At 41.9% G+C, this 24,542-nt stretch overlaps 1 protein-coding gene across 2 annotated transcripts in view; it reads right to left on the reverse strand.

The window, feature by feature from the left end:
• CNTNAP2 (contactin associated protein 2) overlaps positions 1-24,542 on the reverse strand; it is a 1,159,974-nt gene that overhangs the window by 93,398 nt on the left and 1,042,034 nt on the right. For both annotated transcript variants that reach the window (XM_056337119.1, XM_056337120.1), the window contains 2 exons: positions 13,512-13,730; positions 10,764-11,000 (listed from right to left, as the gene is read on the reverse strand). In XM_056337119.1, coding sequence (XP_056193094.1) covers positions 10,764-11,000; positions 13,512-13,730 — 456 coding nt within the window. The remainder of the gene's footprint in view (positions 1-10,763; positions 11,001-13,511; positions 13,731-24,542) is intronic.

Consider the following 24,542-nt stretch of genomic DNA (forward strand, 5'->3'; position numbering starts at 1 on the left):
AGGTGCCACAGACTGGTACAAAATTGCCCAGCTAAACTTCTGAAAAATAAATACTCTGTTTGTTTTAAAAGAAATCAAATTTTTATTCCCTTTTAGCATTTGAAGTCTTCACACAATTCTAAGCAAAGGCTTTATCACAAAACACATGAAGCAAGATGTCCATTTTGCAAGCTGTGCAGTGACACAGAGCAAGTCAGGAAAGAGCCTGCAGACTTTATTCAGAGTAGATGAGCAGAGAAAAGATAAGAAGACAGGTAAAATTATAATGGACTTTATTGATGCTCCTTTCCAGAATTTTGCTAAATCTAGTGCTGGAAAAGTTCTGTTTTCCTGTTACCATACAAAAGGTCTCCAAAATTCAAAATATCATAGTCACTCTCACCATGTGGCCACATTAAACATGAAGTCAAGTTGTGGCCTCAAGACGCTATAAATTATTTGATCATTCGGATAGATTTATAACTGCCATTTTACAGGTAAAACCTTAAATCACCTTGAAATAGTTACGGGAGAGGCAATTCTGTTTAACAGCTATATTTTGCAGGAGACTCAGCTTAAGTGCTCCTGGATTAAAAGTGAAAGGGTCCTATCCTGCAAATACTTCCCCAAATTGTGACGCCTTCTGCCTTTAACAGCAGTGTTGAAAACCAGTGTTAGCACTTACAAATCTAAAGCAGCATATGCTGTAGCTCTAACTATTTACAAGACTGGCTTAAAAGTGTCCCTGTGCCCACTAATGTATTCTGCTTCTGGCTCACACCAGCTGCTCCGTGGGCAGCTGCCGTCACGGTGCCGCCGCTGTGCTGGGCAGCCTGGCCGTCTGACACTGCTGCTCCGCTGCCAGGGACCATGGCCCCTGCCCAGGCTCTGCGCATGCACGCGCACCTTGATGCAGAATTATTTTCGCCTGCTTGTCGTGCTGTTTGTTTTAGGAGCGATTTTCGGGATTGCCTAGCACTATGCTTGCCCAGGGCCTCACACACTGGGAATACCAGGACCTCCAGTCCTGACCTCAGTGCTGCGCTGGGGCTGAACTGGAAAACGTGCAATGCATTTTTCCAGAGCTGTAAACATTATGAATTGCTACTTTAAATGTTTGTTACTACAAAGAAAGTTAAGTAAATGGTACTCTCGGAAGTGGCAAGATGTTTTTTCCTAACGGGTTTCACGACTGTTCTGTATGTTTAACTTGATTTGTGCTGAGAAAACCGTTTTCAGTATAGCTTCATGATTTCAGGCATACAAGCTATTGTAATGAGCCTTGAAATTCTCCTCACACGCACACCACTCTTTGAAGAGGAAGGATAAGAGGCAGGTTCACTTGGGCTGTGTGAGTATATCAGGCCCTCAACAGGAAGATATTGAATCCCCTCAAGTTCCAGCTCAGCAAAGAGGTTGATGCATGTGATTAGGCTCTCCACTGAACGAAGCTGAAGTCCTTGCAGCAGAACGGCAAAATGCTCAGCAGCTCACAGGAGCAAGCTGTTTCAACTGTTAGGCAATACTAGAAAAAGCTAAAAGATAATTTTCTCTATATTGAACACAGCTGTAAGATAACTTAGAAATGCTGAGGGACGATCAGTGAAAAAAGTCTCTACTCAGAGGTCACAAGCGTATCATCTTCCTGAAGCTCTGATAGAAGGAATATCAAAGTCCTTCATTCAGAAAACCATTCAAGCTGTCTGAATGAAATGGGTAAAATGCAGCACAAAACCTGCTGCTGAAACGTGGGGGCGGTTTCCATGGACGACCCTCTGCTTTCTTTTGTACTATTTCAAACGCTATTGGAACAGATGGCTTGTGGGAGATCAGGCAGAAGGCGTAGCGAAGGGTTCCTCAGCAAACTGCCCTTTTGATGCAGAAGCCTTGGGGAAATGAATGTGGTGGGAGCAGAGCAGTTTTCTTTGGAAAGCAGTACCCACTTCTACAGCAATATGCAGTGTGCTCATCCTCTCTTGACAGCCTTTGCAAATATATACAGCTCGGGCTTGCCTTGCAGAGGAACCCAGAAGTGGAACCGTGGATAATTAGAAACGATTTTATCCAGCAAGATGCACGCCCCCAGGATGAACAACATATACTGTACAAAATTGTCTGGCTTCAAGAAAAGGGATGAAGCAAAAGCTGATCCAGGTCTACTACACAAAATGCACACGTACCCAGAACTATCAAACTTATTTTGAAGGTTACGATTCTTTGGTCATCTCACCACTCTCCCTTTTCCCACTCAGTTACTTTTATTTTGTACACTCTCATTCTATCTGGGATCAGGAGTATTGAAAGACTGGAGGAAAAAGGCAAATAGCATGTGCGTGCACACACACGCACTATTTCTGTTACAAAAATTCCACAATCTCAGGACATTTCTGCGCCTCTGTTGTAGACCTAAGAAAATATAAGTAGGAACCTGATTCTCCTTTGCTGCTGGTTTAACATCAGTGAAATATCAGTGTTGCTTGTTCTCTTCTCAGGTATTTATAATGATTCTGGTAGCTGTGCACTCAGTTACACTCAGAACTTGTCTTCTTTCTCTGATACTTTCTCCTCACCTGTGAAAAGCATGGCCAGCATGGCACAAGTGTGGCTGAACCCAGCTTCAGCAAGATTTTCTGTCTGCAGGTGAGTGTATAGAAGATACACTGAGCAGTGATTGAATTGGCTCCGTGCTGACAGCTGGGATAGCAATGTCAATAGGTAAGGTCATGAATCAAGTGCAATATAGTACTCTGAATAAATAAAGCAGCAACAGATCTGTGGAGCTGCCAAAAAAAACCCCAAACCCAAACCCCCTAAAAAACCCCAAAACACACCCCCAGCTCCACCCCCACCCTGATTTCAACACAGGAGCTCTTCAAGAGTGGCACTGTAAAAGGTGGAATCTACCTTCTGCAACAGCATGCTGTTGCTGGCTCACAAGTGCCACCTCACCTTTTTCCAAGTGAACCCAAGACCTGGCTTCTGTCGCCTTCTACCTGGAGGGCAAGGAGAAAGCAATGCTGGTTCCTTCTCTGGTATTACTGCACTTGGCTTTTTTGAAGCTGCACCTTCAAAGCAATCTTATTAACGTGCAGTAATGGGGTAAGATCCCTGTCTTACAAAAGCTGGAGGCAAACCCCTGGCAACTATGAAGCTTGGCCAGGACACATGAAAGCTGCAGAAGAGAAGGGTTCTCCCCTCTGGCTCACGAAGCTGGCTGAGATGCCTTCTTATAGCTGTAGGCACGTCCCAGCTGCAGGCCCTAAATGCCTCCTTGGCCATGCTCAGATTTGGTAAATTAAAAATATTATTCTCTGATGCTGCTTGCCAATGCTTGATGCTATGTCTTCCCTGCATGGAGTTCTGGATGTAAAAAGCCCCATTTTCAAACTCCTAAGGACAGACAGTCACCATTGGCAGTCTAACATGCGCTGCATGTACAAGGATTGTCAGGGCAACGTAGACAGTGCTCAAAGTGCCGATGCACAATTTTTTTCCTTTTTGATTTCTCATGTTGTTATGAATTTTGAATATAGATTAAGTAGAGCTTGCTTGCCTGGCTTGTGGCTAAAACGTGCTAGAGAGCACCAGAAATTGCAGCTACTTCCAGGCTGCCAGCACAAGACGAAGACAGTTTGCTGAGATACGTCCTGGCCATAGGGCATCAGCAAAGGGTCAGAATCTCACAGCTGCTCATCTGGGAGAGAATTTACTTTGAGTGCTCTGAAGATGGTAATGCTTATCATTTATCTGGTTAATTCACTCAATGTTTTATTTTACCTTCAGGCTCACGCTATTTAGTTTGTGAAAGCAAGAAGCACAGATTTAAAGGTTTTGTCCTACATCCTCGGGTCTCGTAATCTGGCTGCCATTACTGTAATAATGTGATGCACGTTTGAATTTTCTACGTGTGGAGTAAAATACCAAGATACAGCAATTGCTTGTTGGCATTAATAGAATACAAATCCACTGAGAGTTTGCTGCTTCTGTGTGCATATATCAGTATCCAGGACAAAAAACAGCTCTCTTGAACAAATGACCATCAGAATCAGGGCATATGTAAAATAATGTGCACCAAGGAAACGATGGGCCTGATCGTAAATCCATGCAAAGTTTCTTGCTATCATCAGTAGAATAGGATGAGTGCCACAGAAGATGGGGTTAAGCCACCTGATTCATTACATCTTCAAGCCTCCCTAGTCAATGCCGACAGGTAGATTCTGTTGGGAAGCAGCCTGGCATACCTAAGCAAGGTTGTGATCTGAACCTTCTTTTGCAGTAGCCCTGTAAAGCAGCTGTCTTTTAATCATACCTTGCTATACCTGGAAAGAAGTGCACATGCCAAGGAAAAGCTAAAAATGCCAGGAAAATCACATCTGCGTTTCATCCTGCACTGGTGTGAGATTACTATAGCTCTTCCTATAGCTACAGCCGCTTGCACTTGTGTCTAGGACAGCACGCTCAGAATAAGGGAATGGTAAACTGTATTGTGTATTCTCTTCTGGATCTAAATGAAAAGACAGCTCCCTCTCTAATGGAAATACCCATAATGGGTAGACTCCCCCCCCCCCCCCCCCCCCCCCCATTGAATCAAACAGGAGGGATGAAGAAAAATGTAATGGCAAACATACAACAGGTTTCCCTATGGCCTGCTAGCAAGTCTTTGGAGGCACTCCTTAGGTAACCTCAGAGAAAAACTTGCAGCTTTGCAAGAGCCATTTGAGAAATATTAGAAACTGCCAGCTGATGCTTGCACGGTATTCAGAGTGACAACTTTGGTAGGCAAGATGTGGCTTCAATTCCTTCCTGTACCATAGGTAACCACACTGAAAGTGAGCAGATCCTTGCTTCCCTCGTTATCTCATTTGCTTTCTGCACAACCGTAATAAAATCATCTTCTCGCATCACAGAGTTCTGGTAAAGACAAACACCTTATCAGCTCATGATATACTACTCCAGTAGCATGCAGGTGTACAAATATTGCACATGGGTGTCTGGGGTGAGAACCTCATGGTTCTGAGCTGCCTTTGCACAGGTGTGCAGCAGCCAGCAACGCTGCTGAAGCTGCTCTACGCAAAGCGCCTGCATCCAGTGAGCAATGACACCAGAGAAGGCCTATTACAATTAGCTGACCAAGAAATTGAAAGTTTATCACATTTTCTGAGTCAGGACTTAGAATTTTTTAACTTATTACCCTGATTTATTTGCATTTTATAAGTAGCTTGTTATGGATGGATGGCAAGTGGGCTTGCAAGTTCAGTTTATAATCAGGTTGTAATTTCTCTGAGATAGGCAAGTAGTGTGAGAAAGGTTTCTTTTGCTTTAAAAACATTTTTTTTTCAGTAAAAGAATTCTTGCAACTTGAGTGAAATGCAATTTTCAAAGCACTAGAGCACAACTGTGCATGTTTAACAAGGCACTATTGACAGGACAGCAGAATGGAATAGTTTTACAGAATACTTTTTTTTTTTTTTTTTTTTTGAGTATATATATTTACTCAATAGAGGCTAAGACCCAAGTCCTAGAGGCCGTATGCTAAAGTTTGATCTACAGGTAGAAAAACCTGACGGCAGCATTCAGACTTAACCAGGCTGGTAGCCTAACATTCTCAACCCAAGCAAAATTTCTAATATAACTTTTGGCTAACAGATCATAATCATGTTGTGCATAACAGATTTTTTTTGGAGGATGGGAGGGAATGTTGCCTTGATTTTCCACGTTCTGGGATTATGAACAACGTAAAATTAATAAGTTAGTTACCTTAAAACACTTGAACAATCACCTCCTGTTACAGCAAAGCAATGACAAGCACCAAAATAAGGGGAATTGCATGGGTATAACCAGGGCAGAAATTGGACATGATGAAGTGTCAGAGTCTGTGGAAGACTGCAGAGCTGCTTCACCCATGTGCCATAGCACCAGGGGTTGGTTTGGTTGGGTTTTTTTGCATCCACTCAGCCTCATAAAAAGCTGATTTTTCTCTTTGAGGCAGAGGAGGGAGCAGGAAAGGTAGGCAACCTGGTCATGACAATGCTACTGTAAGGGCTTTCAGGGTTCATGCACATGTAAAACCAAACACAAAAGAGTTCAGTTTGGGCATTGGCATAAGGATCACAATAATTCACACTGTGGGTCTGAGCTTTACTGGAAAGAAAGAAAAAAGTGTATACACTGAGCTCATCTTGGTGTTTGCTGATGCAAATTGAGTAACTACATAGAAACTGGGAAGCTTTGAATTTACCCTTCCAGCACACCTAAAGGCATGTGGGTCACAGCACCAGCTATATATATTTTTTTCTTTTGGCCGTACTCTTGGTAGTGGGCAATTTCTTCTCCTGCTGTTGATCCACAGCACTTCAGTACCCAAAGGAGGAATGCCTTCTCCCTGGGGGATCCCCCAAATCACAGTCCTGCCACACGCTCTACGGAAGCATTTCAGCGTTTGACCTTCACTCTTTTTGTTTAAAGGAACAAAAGAGATTGTTTTTAAAGGAACAAATACTAATTGTTTTCTCACAATTGCTTTTATCATGATAGGACAACAGTGGGTAGAAAAAAAAAGACAATTTATGCTCAAGCAAAGGACAGGGAAAGGTCAGAAAGCAATCTGTAGGACTGCAGAAACACTGCAGCTATTTCTCAGAGCAATTTCTCTGAGCAACGAAAGAAGTGAATGCAATTGCATATGCCCCAAATACAAAGCAAAAGTAAAGTTAAAATAGATGTCAAACTGCATTTTTTTACTTTTTTCGTCTTTGTAAAAAAATAGTGCAATTTCCAGGCCACTGTCACATCAATCACGTTGTGATCTGCTGCTAATAAGACTGGAGACGATGCTCTTTCTTGTCAGTCATCAGTCAGTGGCTCTAAGGATGGATTTCATTAGCAAAAGAATCCACAATATGCAAGGCCTGTTTTTACTGTGAGATGTGTTTATTACTTATGAACCATTGTATGGTGATTTCCATATAGTAATGATAGAGGGTTTTTTTCCCTCTGGTTTTCCTGTTGCTGCTTCTGCTAGCAGTTTCAATATGTAACCAACCCCAAAAAGTTTACTGTGTGGAAGGGGCTTGAATATAAAAAAAATTGGATAAGAAAAGCTTCCTGTGGCAAAATCAATGGGAAGAGAAGGCTGTGGTATATTAACAGGTGTTGTATTATGCCACTTTTCACTCCTGCTGAGTAGCATTTTTTGGTGGTAATATCTCATATTGGTTTGCATGTGATGACTTAAAAAGTCAGGCACTATTGATTATTGAATCAACAGAGCTACTTGGCCTGGAAGGTTTTACTCAGAGGAATAAACTAAAGAAACATAGTCCTAGTTTATCATGCAAAGTACTAGCCTTGTTATTTCTTGGCAGCTGAAGTGAATTCCTAGTGGAGGTAAGAAAGGAAAATATTCTTGCCTGCTTCATGTTAGACTCACCCAACATCCCAGCATCCACCTGCATACTGTGGTGCAGGTTAGCAAACCACAAGAGGCAGACAACTATGTCCTTGCTATAAATAACGGAACTGGTTGAAAACTGAAAATATTATCTTTAAAAACTTGTAAACAGACATTTCAGTATTTTTAGAGAGGGGAAAGTGTAAGTATTAATGAAAAATGCATTGAAATATCAGAATTGCAATGTTTAAATCCAAATTAACTAAAATATAATTTAGGTAACATTTCTATTTTCCAGAGAATGCAGGGAATGATTCCCTGCTATTTTCCAACAAACTATAATTTTTATAGATTTTAGTTTTTTTATAAAACTAAAATATACTCAGTTGTTTTGCCAATATTTATTTTGCTGTCGTTAGTACTGCATGCTTGTCCACTGTATCTAGAAAATACATACAGTCTTGTCTCATGGATCAAGAGGATATGGTACAAGATTCTGGGAGCTGCTATTAGAAAGAAAGAAAATGTAGGATCCCCTTCTCTCACAAGTCTTGGGAGTCTGACAACATGCACAAGATGTTCCAGTGCTTTACTTGATTTAAAAGGCTCAATGCAAGTTAAATTTATAATGTAAAATTTAATGGGCTGAAAATGAACTATTTTAAAAATCTCATTCTCAGCACTGTTTCTTCCAGAGGTTTTACAGCTATTTTGATCGCGGGATGCCCCAAACCCAGTCTGTTTTGTGCTTGATTTATCTTCTAACTTTATCCTAGTGCCACTCTGCTGTTGAAGCCCCATGAAGTTACCCCCACTACATCACACTTGGGGATAGTCTAGATGAGTATATCAATTTTCAGCACTAACTAATAGGAAACTGGCCATTTGCATTTCGTACAGAAGGTCTTAAGGATTTAGAGAGATATTTTGAGCCTGGAATAGTTTTGATGTTGAAAGAAAAGATCTGATTTCATATTTGAATGGCACAGAGATCCCCATGCTAGCAGGAGTACCTTTGCATGACTCAGTGCTGCCCAGCAGTAGTAGCTTACACCAAGTTTTATTACATGTCCAAAGCATCACTGTCAGAACTCTGGGGCTTTAGCTGGACTGAGAGGCTGATAAGGGGAATATTATAGTATAATATAGTATAAAATTACTGGTGTTGCTATGAAAATACTTATAGACCAGCCAAAACCAGGGTTTCTCTCTGCCAGGTGCTCAATTATTCCCCTAATGATATTTTTTATTCTGCTAGCTCCACATCCAGGAAAAATAAAACATTTTAGCTTAGAGGTAGTTTTGGCAGAAGTTTGAGGGTTTTCTACCTGTAAGAGAAATAGAAAAAACACTAATAAAAGCCAGTGTGATGAGTTTTGGCAATACAGGAAAAAAAACAAAAAGTGAATTCAGTAAATATGGCATGGCAGCAATTTTTTATTTTTTTTTCTTTTGAGTCATCATGTGGTCTGTAAGAGACTGACCCAGTTCCAGCCTGAATGGGTTTCCTATAATATAGCTGCACTAGCAAACAGGAATACTAAATATGCATTACCATTCTTGAACTCACACCACACCATTTGCTAAACTAACTGGAGTTACTGTACTCGCATTCTCAGGAGTTACTATACCATCCTGAATGTGATGGGCATGTTTTATAATTTGTCTTTGAAGGAGCGTAGCATAGTGAAACCTCATGAAATTTCTGCCTGCAAGCACAGTGGAAGCCATTACCTAGAGCAGCAGCTGCTTCGCTTCTGCTGTGCTGGAAATACATCATAGTTACTGGAATTTATAAAATAATCATGCTGAAGATTCATCAGACTATCGGGTGATTGCAAACAATCCCTTTGGTTTTAGAAGAGGGTGCTCCACTGTGTGAGCAACATCAGCAACGGCCAAAGTGCTGTTACGATAAAATGAAATGAAAGTGGATATATATGGATATAAATGAAGGTGACTGAAGCATGTGAGGAGAAAATAGAGCCCATAACCCAGCATCAGGTAAAAAGACTGCCTCTTTCTGTTAGAAACTTGGTTTTCTTTAAGTGTGGCTGGAAGGGAGCAGGGTATGGATGTTTGCAATGTAACCGTCAAAGACTGACTTGGGGAAAAAAAAAAGAATTAAAAAAAAAAAAAAAAAAAGACAAGAAGGAGCTGGAAACCCGAATGTGAAAGGACAGGAGGTTTCCCCTACTGCAGTGACAGCCTCACGAGGGGAACGTGGTGACGGGTGACCCAGCCTGCCTGCAGGACTCCTGGTATAGGTGGGAACATAAAAGTAGAAAAGCAGTTTATGAAGCTAGAGGTTTCTTCAACATCACAGATACTGATGAGAAAAGCCTTTGTACGTTTTTTGTTGAAACTGTAGGATTAGTAACTTTTGAGAAGGCTTTTAAAATGATTAGGAAAAGTAACAGACTGGATGAGTCTGTGTGCCCATAAAAGCACAGTGAAAGAGGATAGTAGCACCTCAGGTAAATGTGATGAAACCTTTAGAGTTGTTGGGAAGAATATTTCAATAATTTAACGAGAATGTTCTATGAAATGTAAGGGAATTGAATGGCCACAAACCCTGCAAACTGCAAACATTTAGAAAATTATATTCCCATTGCTACTTACTTTGTCACAATCATTTCTGGTCAAAATAAGAAAAAATGTGGAAATAAATTAACATCTTTTTTCTCACTTTTTTTTTTTTCCCTAACGTAAGATCCCTCTTTACCTCACTCCTTGTCCGTCTTCCTTATGCAGAATTGTGTGTCCATAGTAAATTGGTCTCTTATAATCATTGATTTTGAAGATTCTGAACATACTTTAGGCATTTCCAAAGGAGTGACGTAGATGTGGGAGCCCTGTACCTTCCCGTACCCCAGCAAGTTAAATCTCTATCCCAGTCTGAGATATTACGAACTTCATCTGGTTATGGATGGATACAATTTGCAACCCACATGCTGGTCTCCCGATTTATTAGATATTCAACCCAAAGCTCACACCTATGTATCTCCAAACAATTTTCTGAATGAGGCTCGGCAGCTTTTGTTTAAATCCATGTTTGTTCTAAAGAGGTAACCATGATATTGTGCTAGTAGGAATTTATTGTTCAACAGCTCAAGACAGTGGGATATAGTCTGCCAGACCTGCTGTGGCTATGGGCATTCCTGATGCATTTTGCTGTTACTTGATTTAAATAGGTAACATACATTACTACTAATGAGAAATGTGGTTTTAAATCATCACATTTACATCCTGGGTGTATAATTTGACTTGCTTGCAAGAAGTATTAAACAGGATTTATTTGTTTAATTAATACAAGCTGAAGCATTGATCCTATTGTGTTTCTTCTCAGGCAGATAGCTTTCCCATACTCTGCCTCCTCCACTAAAGCATTCACCTTTAATGCAAAATGGTCCATCGTAGGCAGTTCTGGAGCAGTCACAGGAGTAGCCGTTGTATTTCTCGACGCATTTACCGCCATTTGCACAGTACATCCCATAGCTCGTGCAATGGCCAGAGCAGCCGGGCTTCACCCCTGGCGTGACTTTCGCTCGCTCCTCCAGATCCAGCGTCACCCCGTTCATCCTTAATGAACGAATGCAGCCGAGGAAGCCTCGCTGGCCGCCTGCAGCACCTGAGAGGGAATGTAAAACCTTGAGACAACACTGAATATATTTGATTGTTGTTGCTTGACATGGAATGTCCTGCTGAGCTTGTAACAACAGCTGGAAATAAGATGGAAGTACAACTTCTTCGTAAAGGCAAGGAATCGCCTTGTCCTAATGACAATGAAATCAATGAAACCCAGCCTTTTGATACCATAAGTAAGCATAAACCGTAGGTGTGTTTGCCTTACACTGAATAGACATCAGAGATTCTAGCCCTCCACTGCAAGACTTCATTCCAACTTCAAGACTTTTAGAGAGAACAGTGGAAGAAATAGGCTTGGCTCAATTGCTAAGGAATAGTCTTACTCCATATGATCAGTGATGATGGATGCTAATAATAATGCCATAATATGTTATGCAGTGTTGCATTTTTAAAAGCCATGATGGGAAAAGAAAGAAAAGATTTAAATCCCCAATCTCAGTTGCAATAGGAAATAGAGATTTTAATTTCCAAGCAACACTGGGTATATTGTTTAGTTGCTCAAGTACAGGGTGAAGGATATAATACTGATGAGCTACATTTGAAAATCTGGGTTGAGTTGGCTTTTCTTAGCAGTCAATGAGAACTGTTCCTTTTCTCCCCCTAGTAAACACTTGCTGAAAATTGTGATTTCAGCTAGTCTTGTCTGGGGCTGCATTAGAAACGAAAAATACCTAAAAAAGTCAAGTAAGTAACCAAGAGTGGCTGTCAACCTTCCTCCTCATCATCTCATCTCCTTGATTACTGCAGTGCTGCAGGTGCTGAGGAGTCCCTGAGATCTGAACGCAGAGTACAGAGGCTGGTATTTACACGAGTAGGGAAGAGGGCGAAATACAAAGCAGAGAGGGCTGCTTCAAACCAGATGTTGGCAGCTGGGTCATCTGGAGCAAGAAGAGGTGATGCTCAGTCTCTGCCAAGGGCATGGGGCAGAGGGCATTCTGGTGTGGTTCCACATAAACTCGTGTACACTGCAGTGACAAGAAGATCCCTAATACACCTAATTCTCTTCCTTCCCCCACCTAGGACATGAAGTCATTATCCCTCAGGCACTCTTACTGGCCCAGGGAATAGATAATTATTCTACAGAAAGTGGAAGGGCAGGCACTGGACCAATTCCTGTCTGGTGTTACGCTCTAGCCCCTGATGCTCAGGGCGTTCATTTGGGACACTCCAACTCAAATTGATTCTCTGCCTGACTCTGGGTAAGGATTTAAATCTGTTCCTTGAGAGGTGGGCTCCAGCCGACAAGTTACATGAAATGGGTATGATTCAGAGAGAAAGAAAATCCGGTGCAGATTTGGACATTCCGGTTTTGGGAATAAAGGTACAAGGTATTTCAACACGTTGTTGGTGTTACAGTTAATTCAAAACTACCAATAAAAATAATCTTTAGTAACAATTCCCCAAGAACTCCAGCTGGAAAAAAAATCCAGCTCTTCCCGTTTTCAGCAAAAGGCTTGGTATTTCTTTTCAAAGGTCAAGGCTCCCTCTTTTAAACAAACTTCACATTTCAGCTTATTTTGAAACTGTCTTTTATTGGGATCACAGCCAGCAGTAAAGGAGAATCGGAGCTTGTAAACAATGACTGCACATCTGGTGACACATTATACACAGTTTGAAGTGACACGGTGCTGTTTACTGAGGGAGTGAAGGCTTTAAACGTCATTTTAATTAATTTCTGCTCTTGAACCTGACTAACGTGGGGGAAAAAAATGAGATAGAAACTTTTTCTCCTTTCCCTTTCCCTCTTTTGTTAACAGCTATCTAGAGAGGTAGGAAAGTGTTTCTTAGCTCAGCATTTCATATAGCTCTGATTCCAGCTACTGGCACTTGGCACACCTGCACTTCGCAGCCCTGAGGCCAACAGTCAGAGAAATGCAGGTCCTGCTGGAATCACCTGGCCAAACCGCAGCAGAGACCAGCAGCTCCAGAAAGCAGTGGACTAACTTGGTTCCAGGGAACGCATCTGTATAACACTCTGTGATGCTTTCCTACATTGAATGGGCAAACTGCCCATGGGACTAGAGGGGAAAGACTGCAGCGAGGACTCTGAAGGTAAAAGCATGGGCAGTGATCAAACCTCGAGAGGCTGAAAAGTGCTGCCAAGGCTAGGATGGGCACCGCAGGCACACGCAGTCCTGGCAAGACATATGCAGGATTTTTACTTCTGTGGTGAGTAAGCGTGTGAGATGCCTGGCAAAGAAGGAGTTTGGCACTACTGCCTGCTAGAGATACTTTCAGCCAGGAGTCGCAGGTGGGAAAAGACAAAAGACAAAAATGACAAGAATATTTTTCTCTTAGTTGGTCTTATTTCTGTAATTATGGACATGCTTTGCTTTGCTTTTTCTTTTTTCTCTTCCTCACCCCTACCCCTTGCCCTCATGCAAGTGCTTCAGGAGTGCAGCTCCCCACATGAGACTAAGCGTGCTGGCAAGACCCGCAGGAAAGTGTGCTTAGCGTGTGAGAGCAAAGCCCAGTCACCCGTCCTGCAGCTTACCCACATAGAGCTGGCTGTACAATTCCAGTCGTGTGTGTCCTTCTGTTGGTGCTTTCCGGACCTCCAGGGGTAACTGGTCTACCTGTAGGCTGGCCTGTTTGACGTTCCTCTCGGCATTGACCCGGTGCCACTGGTCATCATTGAGCTGGCTGGGAGACCTAACGACAATTTCCACCGGCCCATTTCCAACATCAAATGAAAAGGAAACCTCCGTAGCAGCTGAAACACCAAGCAAAAGGGAAACCATCTTGTGTTGTAAACAAATTCACAGAAAAAAAAGCAGAAAGGAGCCATATTTACTAGAGTAGGAGTATTTCCAAGGAAGCCATTATGAAAAGTTTCTATAGCATGTGATGGAAATCAAATCAGTTTGGCTTGTAAAATTTAAGCAGAATAAATTATGTCCTTGAAGAGGATTTTTTATTTCCACTGATAATCTCAATAATATTGGAAAAACCCCTTCACCAGCTTTCAGAAGAAAACATAAACAGACCCTGAACCAATGACATTAATTCTTGATTTCTGCAGCTTTTCCAGTTTCCGTAGGTTTTTGGTGTGTTTTTTTTTTTTTTTTTTTTTTCTTTTTTTTTTAGGGAAATATGCATTTTGATAAAAAAGTGGTGCAGAAGTCTACCTACGTTTTTGTCTTTTGAGGGGGAATTAATTTTGACAATGAACTAATAATGCAGTAGTAAAGACCTATGTGAGATTTTACGGCTGAAAAAGAAATGGATTCTTAAGAAACACTACAGTGCTTTATTTATAGTGGATAATTCAAAACACGTTCAGAAATTTTACAAATGTCCATTAGGCTCTACTAGGCATTTCTCCAGGTCATCCTCAACTATATAATTGATACTTATTACTAAACAGGGAGTGTGATTAATAATACACAGATTATTTTGGAATGAAGAAATATAATTTTGACTTTCCTACTGACATTTAGTTTATATAATTTGGGGCTGTACATCAGATGAAAGTGTTAACAGAAAATGGATTATCAATGATAGCATTCACAGAGGAGGATACCAGACAAAAGTAAAGACAACCAAGAGTTCCATTTAATCTGTTTTTCTAAAATCTAACATAAAAAAGCCACAGCAACCTTCTAATTATTCTAAAAAATCTCGAGTGCCCAATTATGGTCTCAGTGTTCCCATACAGCTGTGGTTTCTCGTTTGGTTGAATTACTAAAACACTATTGTAAAAAAATCTTACTCAGTAAGGCTATTAAATTGTGGTAGAAGCACCACTCCATGATCATTATCACTAACAATACTGATAAATAGTGGGAAATACTTTTGTACATGGTCTGACAGATTTTCATGGGGATATGCCAGACTGAATGAAACACATTTTTATGAAAACTGGAGGGATAGGAATAAACTTTTTACAGAGAACATTCTTTCAAACCGAATTTATTATACAATTGACACCTTTGATTTTTTTCCTGCAAAACTGGCTATTTCTAAAAGGAAGAAATAAAAGCATATTTTATTGCTGTTGTACTCTCTGTTCTTGGCTGAATAAAAGAATTTCATTTCTTGAATGAATTGCCTTTCATAAGTCATGAATTAAGTCTGTCTGGCCTTTTGCACTTTACAAGACACAAACTCTGTATGAGCCAAAACTTGCTGTTAAAGAAATAAAGATATTTCATTTTCATGTTGTTATATCTTATAACTTCAGTGGTTATGCCAAAAAACTCAGGCAAATTAGGAATTAGAGTAAAATCTCTCCAGTACTTGAGTTGTATGCTGTGTTCAGGTCTATTTTCAAGGGTGTGTGTCTAATTCTCCTTTGCTTTTTCCTTTGAAGAACTGCCTCAGATCTCTTCACTGTCAGACTTGAATTGCTTTCCAAAAGCTGTCTGTCTACAGGGCTGTAAAAAAAGAATCCCATAGCAAACTCTTCATTTGATTCTGAGGCAGCTGATGGCACTGTCGATATTGCTCATGGGTACCTTGAGTACAACCCCATCCAGGACGTTGAAAACCTTTGCAAGAATACTTCTTTGCAAGCTCTTGGTCTTCTGGATGGAAGCATCTCTAATTTTTTAAAGGAATATTATTCTTCCTTTAAAAGAGAAAGGGAAAGTGTAGAGAATAGAGATATTTCAAGCATAAGTTCTTTCCCTGCACAGCCTAGCTTTCTGCATGGCTTTAGACTGAAATCTGTATCGCAGCCTAAAAGACTTACAATGAAATTTGTACTTATTGGAGAAAAATACTCTCTTTAATATGAGTCTCATTTGTAGAAATTAATATTATATTTTTGTATTTAATCTGATACTTAGGGAAGCAAAAGCATTCCAGAAAAATCTTATCAAAGGCTGTTTTCCATGCACGTACCTGCTGACATGCTGAAAGTTAAGAGGAGACAGTACAGGATCTATGGACTGTGCTCATCCATCCCCAAGCTACCTGAAAACATGACTCTCATAAACCAAAAAGGAGGAAACTTACTTGCTAGACTGACAGACTGATAAAACATGAAGTATGTCAATGAAAAGAGCTTTGAAGATCGGCAGGGGCTGCACGACAGCATGTCTTAGATGTGAGTTATGCTGCTGGTTCTGACCCTTCGTTCTTAGTTTCCATTGGAATGAATTTTTGAGCCTACAGGTTAAGTAGCAATAATAGTAATATTCTCCAGACAGGGGCATCTCTAGGTAAAATGATTGGTACTTGTACCTTAACAGAAATAGATGAACATCTGATAACAGGCACATTAGTCAGAAAAGGAATACAAAAGAAATTGTACCCCCTAATAAATGAGACAGGAGATTTGGTAACAAATGACATGGAGAACCCTGAGGTTCTCAACAACTCTTTTCTGTCAGTTTTCACTGGCAACTGGCCTTCCTACATCTCTTGAGTCCCTAAATCTCAAGGCAGCGACTGGGGGAATGAAATATTCAAGGTCAGGTTAGACAGGCTTTGAGCACTTCACGCTGTACCCACTCCTCCTTTTTCCTCTACCCCAGCTTTACTGGTGAGCATGTGGTGTATGGTATGGAGTATCCCTTTGGCCAATGGTCACCTGCCCTGGCTGTGTCCCTTTCCAACTTCTTTGCTGCCATCAGCCTACTGACTGGGGGAGAAGTGGGGAAGAGAGAAAGCTTTGATGCTGTGCAAGCATTGCTCAGCAACAGCCAAAACTTTGCTGTGGTATCAACACTGTTTTAGGCACAAATCCAAAACACAGCACCATATGGCCTGCTGTGGAGAAAGTCAACTCCATCTTAGCTAGACCTAGTACAACACCAAATTTCTTCAGAAGTTCGGCATAATTAGTTATGTAGAAGAATAGCAATTAGGGTTTTTTTTCCTAAGTATGATTTACTTTTCAATCTCTGTATGTCTACACATACAAACCTTGCATGATGTGGCATCTTTGACTTGAATACATGCTTGGTTGACAGGATAGTGGCATTATTCTGTCAAACTTTTGAAGTGGATGATTAAAATATAGACTATTCATTCACAATGACCAAGTGAACCAGAGCAGATTTTTTTCAGAAACGTAGAAAATGAGCTGCACAGGTCCCTGAGATTTCTACTGGTTAGTCACTTTGTAGGTTATGAAGTGAGTTTTCCTACTGATCATTTTGTTTTCTATTCTACGAAACACCATAAAACGCAAGCCAGTTTTCCCAAGAAATGAGAACAAGGATAAGACATTGAACAAATGTCTGAAATTGCTTAATTATGAAATAAAAAAAGAAATGGACTTTTGTTTATTCAGGAAGTACAATGTTTTTTGATGGAAACTTCATAAAATCGAGGTGGGGTGAATTTTTTACGTGCTCCTGCCACATATATTCACCGAATATAAGGCATGTGGCTTAATTTTACCCTTTCTGTACCTTGTGCAATTACATATAATTAAACTTGAACACATTTGTTTCATCGACTCAGTTTTCTAAGGTCACAGGTCACTGTCAGCCATCTGTTCAGAATACAGAAGTGCAACTTTGGCAAAAAAAATGCCCTTCTCACTCTGTTCCGTGTTCTTGTTTCTTAGCTCTACGCAGATCCCACCATTTCCTCCTTGTAAATCCATGAGGCATTTGCCCATAAAAAGGAAGGGCCATGCCTGAGCCACCCTGAAGGAAGACCTGGATAGGCTGGAAGAGTGGGCTAACAAGAACCTTATGAAGTTCAACAAGGAGATATGTAAGTCTTGCACCTGGGAAAGCATAATCCAGGTGCACAGCACAGGCTGGGATCTACCCCACTGGGGAGCAGCTCTGTGGAACGGGACCTGGGGGTGGTCCTGGTGGGCAACAAGCTCAGTATGAGTGAACAGTGTGCTGCTGTGGCAAAGAAAGCCAGCAGGATGCTGGGTGGCATCACCAAAGGCATCACCTGCAGAGATACAGAAGTCATTTTCTCACTCTACTCTGTGCTCGCCAGGCCACACCTGAACACTGTGTTTAGTTTTGGTCCCTGCTGTAGAAAAAGGATCTGGGCAGACTGGAGAGGGTCCAGAAAAGGGCCACAAAGATGACCGGATGACTGGGAAGCCTGCCCTATGAGGAAAGGCTGCGAGAACCGGGTTTGCTCAGCCTTGAGAAAAGGCAGCCTGGGGAGGCCTTATCATGATGTTCCAGTATTTAAGGGGTGGCTACAAAGAAGATGAAGACTCCCTTTCTACATGGTGTCACATGGAAAAGACAAGGGGTAATGGGTATAAGTGATTCCTGGGGAATTTCAGATTGGACACGAGGAAAACTTTTCACAATGAGAACAATTAGCCATTGGAATAATATCCCCCAGGAAGTGGTGGATTCCCCAGCATTGGACACTTTTGAGATTTGTCTGGACAGGGTGCTTGGCCATCTTGTCTAGACCGTGCTTTTGCCATGAAAGGTTGGACCAGATGATCCTTGAGGTCCCTTCCAACCTGGAATACAGTTTGATTCTGTGATTCTATGACTACATTGTCTGTGGGATTCTGCTTTCCTTGGGTCCTTCCCTTCAAGGCTTTCTGGTAGATACGCTTTAGTTAAACACAAGTTCTGAGGCTCAACTACACAGGAAGCAGCATGCACTTCTATGTCCTTTGCTATGCAGGTGGTCAGGCTAAATGAGCTGATAGACTTTTCCAGCATTCAAGACCTATGAACAACTAGGTCTCTCATTTTCACAGAACTCCTTGTGTCTGAAGTCTGTTTTTCCTTGTTTTCCTAGTTTGATCCTCGTTGATAAAGGATAGGAACTCTAGATATAGTGAGGCTGGCAGCAAAAGAGATGCTGACAGCTGGGTGAGTGTTCACAAGATGTTAAGCAGTAGGTGGAGGTTCTCAAGACACATCATCTGTGGGAAAAAAAAGGAGGGATTACAACCCTCCTCACAGTTAGCTTTGTATGCCTGTTTCTCTATTTCTCTCCTTCTCTCCCATTATCCTTTCTCTGAAACACATACTTTCATCTCCTTCCTTGTACTTTGTTTCTTTTACCTCCCCTGATGCATTTTTACACCCTTCAATGAACAGACTGATGTTTTAGCTGACTTATATCAAAGGGAATAGTATCTAACTTCTTTAGGATCCTTTTGAAATCCCATTCTTAGAACATAAATGCCTTGTTATGGCTAGAATCTGAGCTCACTTACTTGGCTGTAAAACAGGATACCACAATAAGCTATGAACTGTAGACTAAAACCTGCCAGATATTTCCCCCCTCCTCTTTGTTTGCCTTTCCCGTGAAAACAGCCTGAAAATATTCTCTGTAAGGGCAACATCTGCCAGACTTCTTGTACAGTTTGTTCATAAAAACACCTCTGATGAAGGGCTCACTGACTAAACCAGTAGACAAAACTCAGTGAAATGATGAAAATGGATGAAAACCTAATCAACAAAGATGCTAGAGCATCTCTGAGCTAGATATCTAGAGCTGGTGGTTTATGTATCCTTATATGAATCCATCACTTCAGTCAAGATCAGGTCTCATATCTGTAGTCACTGGAATCATTCCCATTGACTTTAGTTGACTCTGGACAGAAAAGAAGGTTTTCCAGGACTGGAAAGCAACTATCTTGTCCACCTTTCCCACTTATACTCAGACAGCTGAGTTTAAAGATAGATTTACAAAGTGATCTCTTAACTACCTGCCCTGCTGCCCTCATCTGCTTGCACAGGGGTGAGAGGGGGCCATGCCAATGCTGACATTGAAACAACATGGATAGATTGCTCCTGGCAGTTGAAAATTTGCGGAAAGGGCTACAGATGCTACCCTGAAGTGTCACATTGGAACACAGGACCTGGTTTGAGGAGGCTACTTCTCAAGGGATACAACCAAAAGTTAAAGCCACCAAAAGAACATCTCAGAGAGAAGCTGTTGATCCAAGTTGCTTGACTGCATGCAGGAATTACTGTGTAGCTTGGCTCTCTGTTAATAATCAGGTAGTTGTCAAAAATCATGACCATATTTACAATAATTGGACTAAGCATCTGGAAGATTTCACCATTTATTTAATTCCCAAATGAAATGGCCATTTGAACTAATGAGCAAAAGCTTCAGTCATTTGACCAAATGACAGTGCGCATCCATGCCCAAGATTACAGTAATCCCTGAGCTAAGTGCCAAATGAACTAGCTCTGGAAGCTGCACAGCTGCATCAGCATGATGCTGTGCCAAGAGTAATTAGTTCTAACGAGAGACTATACTGCACCTAGGATCAAACCCAGCATAGCTGAGTGCTGATTTATGTGGATATGCTCTCTTTCTTAGAATTAGCTTATGTGTCTCTTTAACATGGGGCTTCACTGTACCGACCAGACACACCCCACGTTTGCCTGTAGGTTAACCAGTAAAAAAAAAAAAAAAAGAAAAAAATCATGCAACTTTATACTTGCTTGGATGTTATGCAGTCATTTATGTGTCAAGAACAAAAAAAAGCGTGAGTAAAGGTATCACTTTGATTTAACATCATTTAACACCCACTTCTCATAGCATAAATCCATCCGTAAGATACAATATAATAACATCTGAGGCTCAGTGTCTTTCTGAACCTTTAGAACAAGCTGATATGGAGTAAACAATCCATGGGACAGTCACAGACTCATAGCATGGTTTGGGTTAGAAGGGACCTTTAAAGATCATCTAGTGCAATCCTCCTGCCATGGGTAGGGATATCTTTCAGTAAACCAAGTTGCACAAAGCCACATTCAACCTGACTTTGAACACTTGCAACGGTGGGGCGTCAACAACTTCTCTGAGCAACCTGCTCCAGTCTCTCACCACCCTCATTGTAAAGAATTTTTTCCTTCTAAGCAATCTAAATCCTTTCTCCTTCATTTTCAAACCATCGCCCATTGCCCCCTTGTCCTGTCACTACAAGTGTTCTTAAAAAGTCTCTGTCTTTCTTATAAGCCCCTTTTATATATTGAAAGGCAGCAACAAGGTCTCTGTGGAGCCTTCTCTTCTCCAGGCTGAACAATCCCAACTCTCTCAGCCTTTCTTAAACAGAAAAGGATGATCCAGCCCTGTGATCACTTCCATGGCCCTCCTCTAGACCCACTCTGACAGGTCCATGTCTGCCTTCTGCTGGGGACCCCCAATCTGGACGCAGTACTCCAGGTGGGGTCTCACAAGAGTGAGTAGAGGGGGAGAATCACCTCCCTTGACCTGCTGGTCGTGTTTGTTTTTATGCAGCCCAGGAAACAACTGGGTTTCCAGGCTGAAAGTGCACATTGCTGGCTCACATCCACTTTTTTGTCTACCAGTACCCCCAAGTCCTTCTCTGAAGGGCTGCTCTCAATCCATTCATCACCCAGCTTGGGATTGGGATTGCCCCGATCCAGGTGCAGAACCTTGCACTTGGCCTTGTTGAACTTCACGAGGTTCACACGGACCCACTCCTCTCCAGCCTGTCCAGGTCCCTCTGGATGGCATCCCCTCCCTCAAACTATTGACTGCACAACTCAGCTTGGAGTCACGTGCAAACTTTCTGAGGGTGCACTCAATTCCACTGATGAAGACATTAAACAGTATTGATCCCATGAGGGATCCCCTGAAGGCAGGGGTCCTCAAACTTTTTAACCAGGGGGCCAGCGCGCGGATGAAGTGGCAGGCAGTCATCTGCAGCTGCTTGGTTTCCCCCCCCAACCCCCGGCGGGGGGGCGGGGGTGGTGTCTGTAAATACCGGGGGCCAGATTGAGGACCCTGGGGGGCCGTATCCATCCCACGGGCCGTAGTTTGAAGACCTCTGCCTTAAGGGATAGTACAGACCCTTGAGGGATGCTGCTTGATACTGGTTTCCACCTGGGGACTGAAACATTGACTGTAACTCTTTGGACACAGCCATTCAGGCAATTCCTTATCCATCTAGCAGTCTATCCATCAGACCCATACCTCTCCAATTTAGTGGCAAGAATGTTGTGAAGGACCATATCAAAGGCCTTACAGAAGTCCAGATGACATCAGTAGCTCTTCCCTTGTGCACTGATGCAGTCACTCCATTGTAGAAAGCTGCCAGATTAGTCAGGCACAATTTTCTCTTGGTGAAGCCATGTTGACTGTCCCTAACCACCTCCCTGTCATGCATCTGCTTTGACGTAGCTTCCAGGAGGATCTGTTCTATGACCTGACAAGGCAGAGAGGTGAGGCTCACTGGTCAGTAGTTCCCAGCGTCCACCTTTCTACCCTTTTAAAAAATGTGTGATGTTTCTCCCTTTTTCCAGTCACTGGGGTCTTCACCTAAGTGCCATGACATTTCACATATGATGGAGATGAGCTTGGCAACTGCATCAGCCAATTCACTTGGGACCCTGGGATGCATCTTGTCAGGTCCCATGGATTTATATTTGTTCAGGTTGCTCAGGTGGTCTTGAACCTGAGTTGTGTTACAATGGGAGGGACTTTGTTCCCCCAGTCCCTGCTTTGATATTCAGGGACTTGAGATATGTGGGAAGAGAGATTACCATATAGATTGGTAAAATATTACTCTGTGAAAAAGGAAGAACAAGGACTGCTATTAGCATTAACATTTTGATGATATAACTGTAAAGTTAGTTTTTAAATATGAGTGATTTCAGACATTCTGTAACTGTATTACTGATTTCTGCTCAGTGAAATTCTTGTTGCCTGGAGAAAATATTTTGAAACACATTTTACCTTCAGTTGTAAGAAGTCTAGAAACATGCATAGAAAAGAAAAAAGAAATTAACTTCTCAATGAAAAGTAAGGGAATGAAAACATATAAGTGAATGACATTAACCATTAAAGGTTTGGAAAAAAGATATAATATTTGGAAAAGATACAAATAGAACCCCAAAGGTGGTTTGTTTTTTGGTTTTTGGTTTTTTTTTTTTTCAAAGATTAAAGAAGCTAATTTATGGTGAATAGGATTTATTTAATTCCTCTGCAAATTCATTAGGAATATGGAACTCTTCAGAGTGACTGAAGCTTCTCATGACCTTTTTGGTGTGTTTCTATCTAATGTTTCCGTTTTGAAATTTCAAAGTATCCTGCAGACCACTCTCACCCCCCAAAAAAAACCCCAAAACCAACCAAAATAAACCAAACCAAACAACAACAAACCAACCACCACCAACCAAACCAACACAAACCACAACCCTCGAATGAACAATAAAGAAAAAGGTTTTATCAAACACAGAAAAGAGCATCCTCTGAGTTCCTATCCTCATATTTTTGATCCTCATTTTTTCCACCATTTAGCCTGCAGCCTGAAGGCACTTGATTCACTCTCTGCTGTGTGCAGTACCTGCATCTGGTAGCTGCAAACTTGCAGTGACATTTCTTTGTGAATGGAGAGGGAATTAGATCTAGGAAGAGATGGCCTGATTCAGCCAGAGCTACTGTTTTCTTATACACGTGACTGTGTTGTCCCATTGTAAGACAAGACGACACACAATTAGTTTTGCTGTATATTTAAAAAGATGTGAACTTTAATACATGATTCTCCTTCTTCCATGACACTTTCACATCTTCTTTCTAGTAAGATTTACGACTGCACCAGTAATTACAACAAGTGGACAAATAATCTCCAAGTCCTAGCTTTCTGTTTACAGGAACTGAACATCTCTGGATTAAAGGGAATGACATATGTTAAACCCCTTCTTTCATAATTTCATTTTATGACTGTTCAAATATATTTTTATATATCTGGCTGCCTGACTGGATAGCTAGCTCTCTTCTTGTCTCTTCACCGCCTGTATTGGATTGAGTCCCTCTATTGTACTAATCTTAGCCTATTGTCTCCATGCTGAGCTCTTGAAATTCATTATCCTCACTGGTGGTTTTAATCCTAGATATTCATTATATAACAGTTGATTCAGAGGTACTGTACTACATTGCAGCATATTGAACTTATACATCAGTGGCCTGGATGAGGGGCCAGAGTGCACCCTCAGCAAGTCTTCGGATGATGCAAAACTGGAAGGAGTGGCTGATACCCCAGAAGGCTGAGCTACCATTCAGCGAGACCTGGACAGGCTGGAGAGCTGGGCAGAGAAAAAACTAATGAAGTTCAATAAGGGCAAGCGCAATGCCCTGCGCCTGGGGAGGAACAGCCCCCTGCACCAGTATGAGCTGGGGCTGACTTGCTGGGGGGCAGCTCTGAGGAGAAGGACCTGGGAGTGCTGGTGGGCAGCAGGTTGCCCATGGGCCAGTGGTGGGCCCTTGGGACCCTGGGGTGCATTAGGATGAGCGTGGCCAGTAGGTTGGAGATTATCGTTCCCCTCTACTCTGCCCTTGTGAGGCTGCATCTGCAGTACTGTGTCCAGGTCTGGGCTCCCCAGTTCAAGAGGGACACAGAGCTACTAGAGAAGGTCTCACGGAGGGCTACAAAGATGAGGGGACTGGAGCATCTCCCTGATGAGGAAAGGCTGAGAGAGCTGGGGCTGTTTAGCCTGGAGAAGAGAAGGCTCAGGAGGGATCTCATCAATGTATATAAACACCTGAAGGGAGGGTATAAAGATGGACCCAGGCTTTCAGTGGTGCCCAGTGACAGGACCATAGGCAATGGGCACAACTGAAACATAGGAGGTTCCCTCTGAACATC

Source organism: Falco biarmicus, chromosome 4, assembly GCF_023638135.1.
Source record: "Falco biarmicus isolate bFalBia1 chromosome 4, bFalBia1.pri, whole genome shotgun sequence".
In the NCBI taxonomy this organism is placed as follows: Eukaryota; Metazoa; Chordata; class Aves; order Falconiformes; family Falconidae; genus Falco; species Falco biarmicus.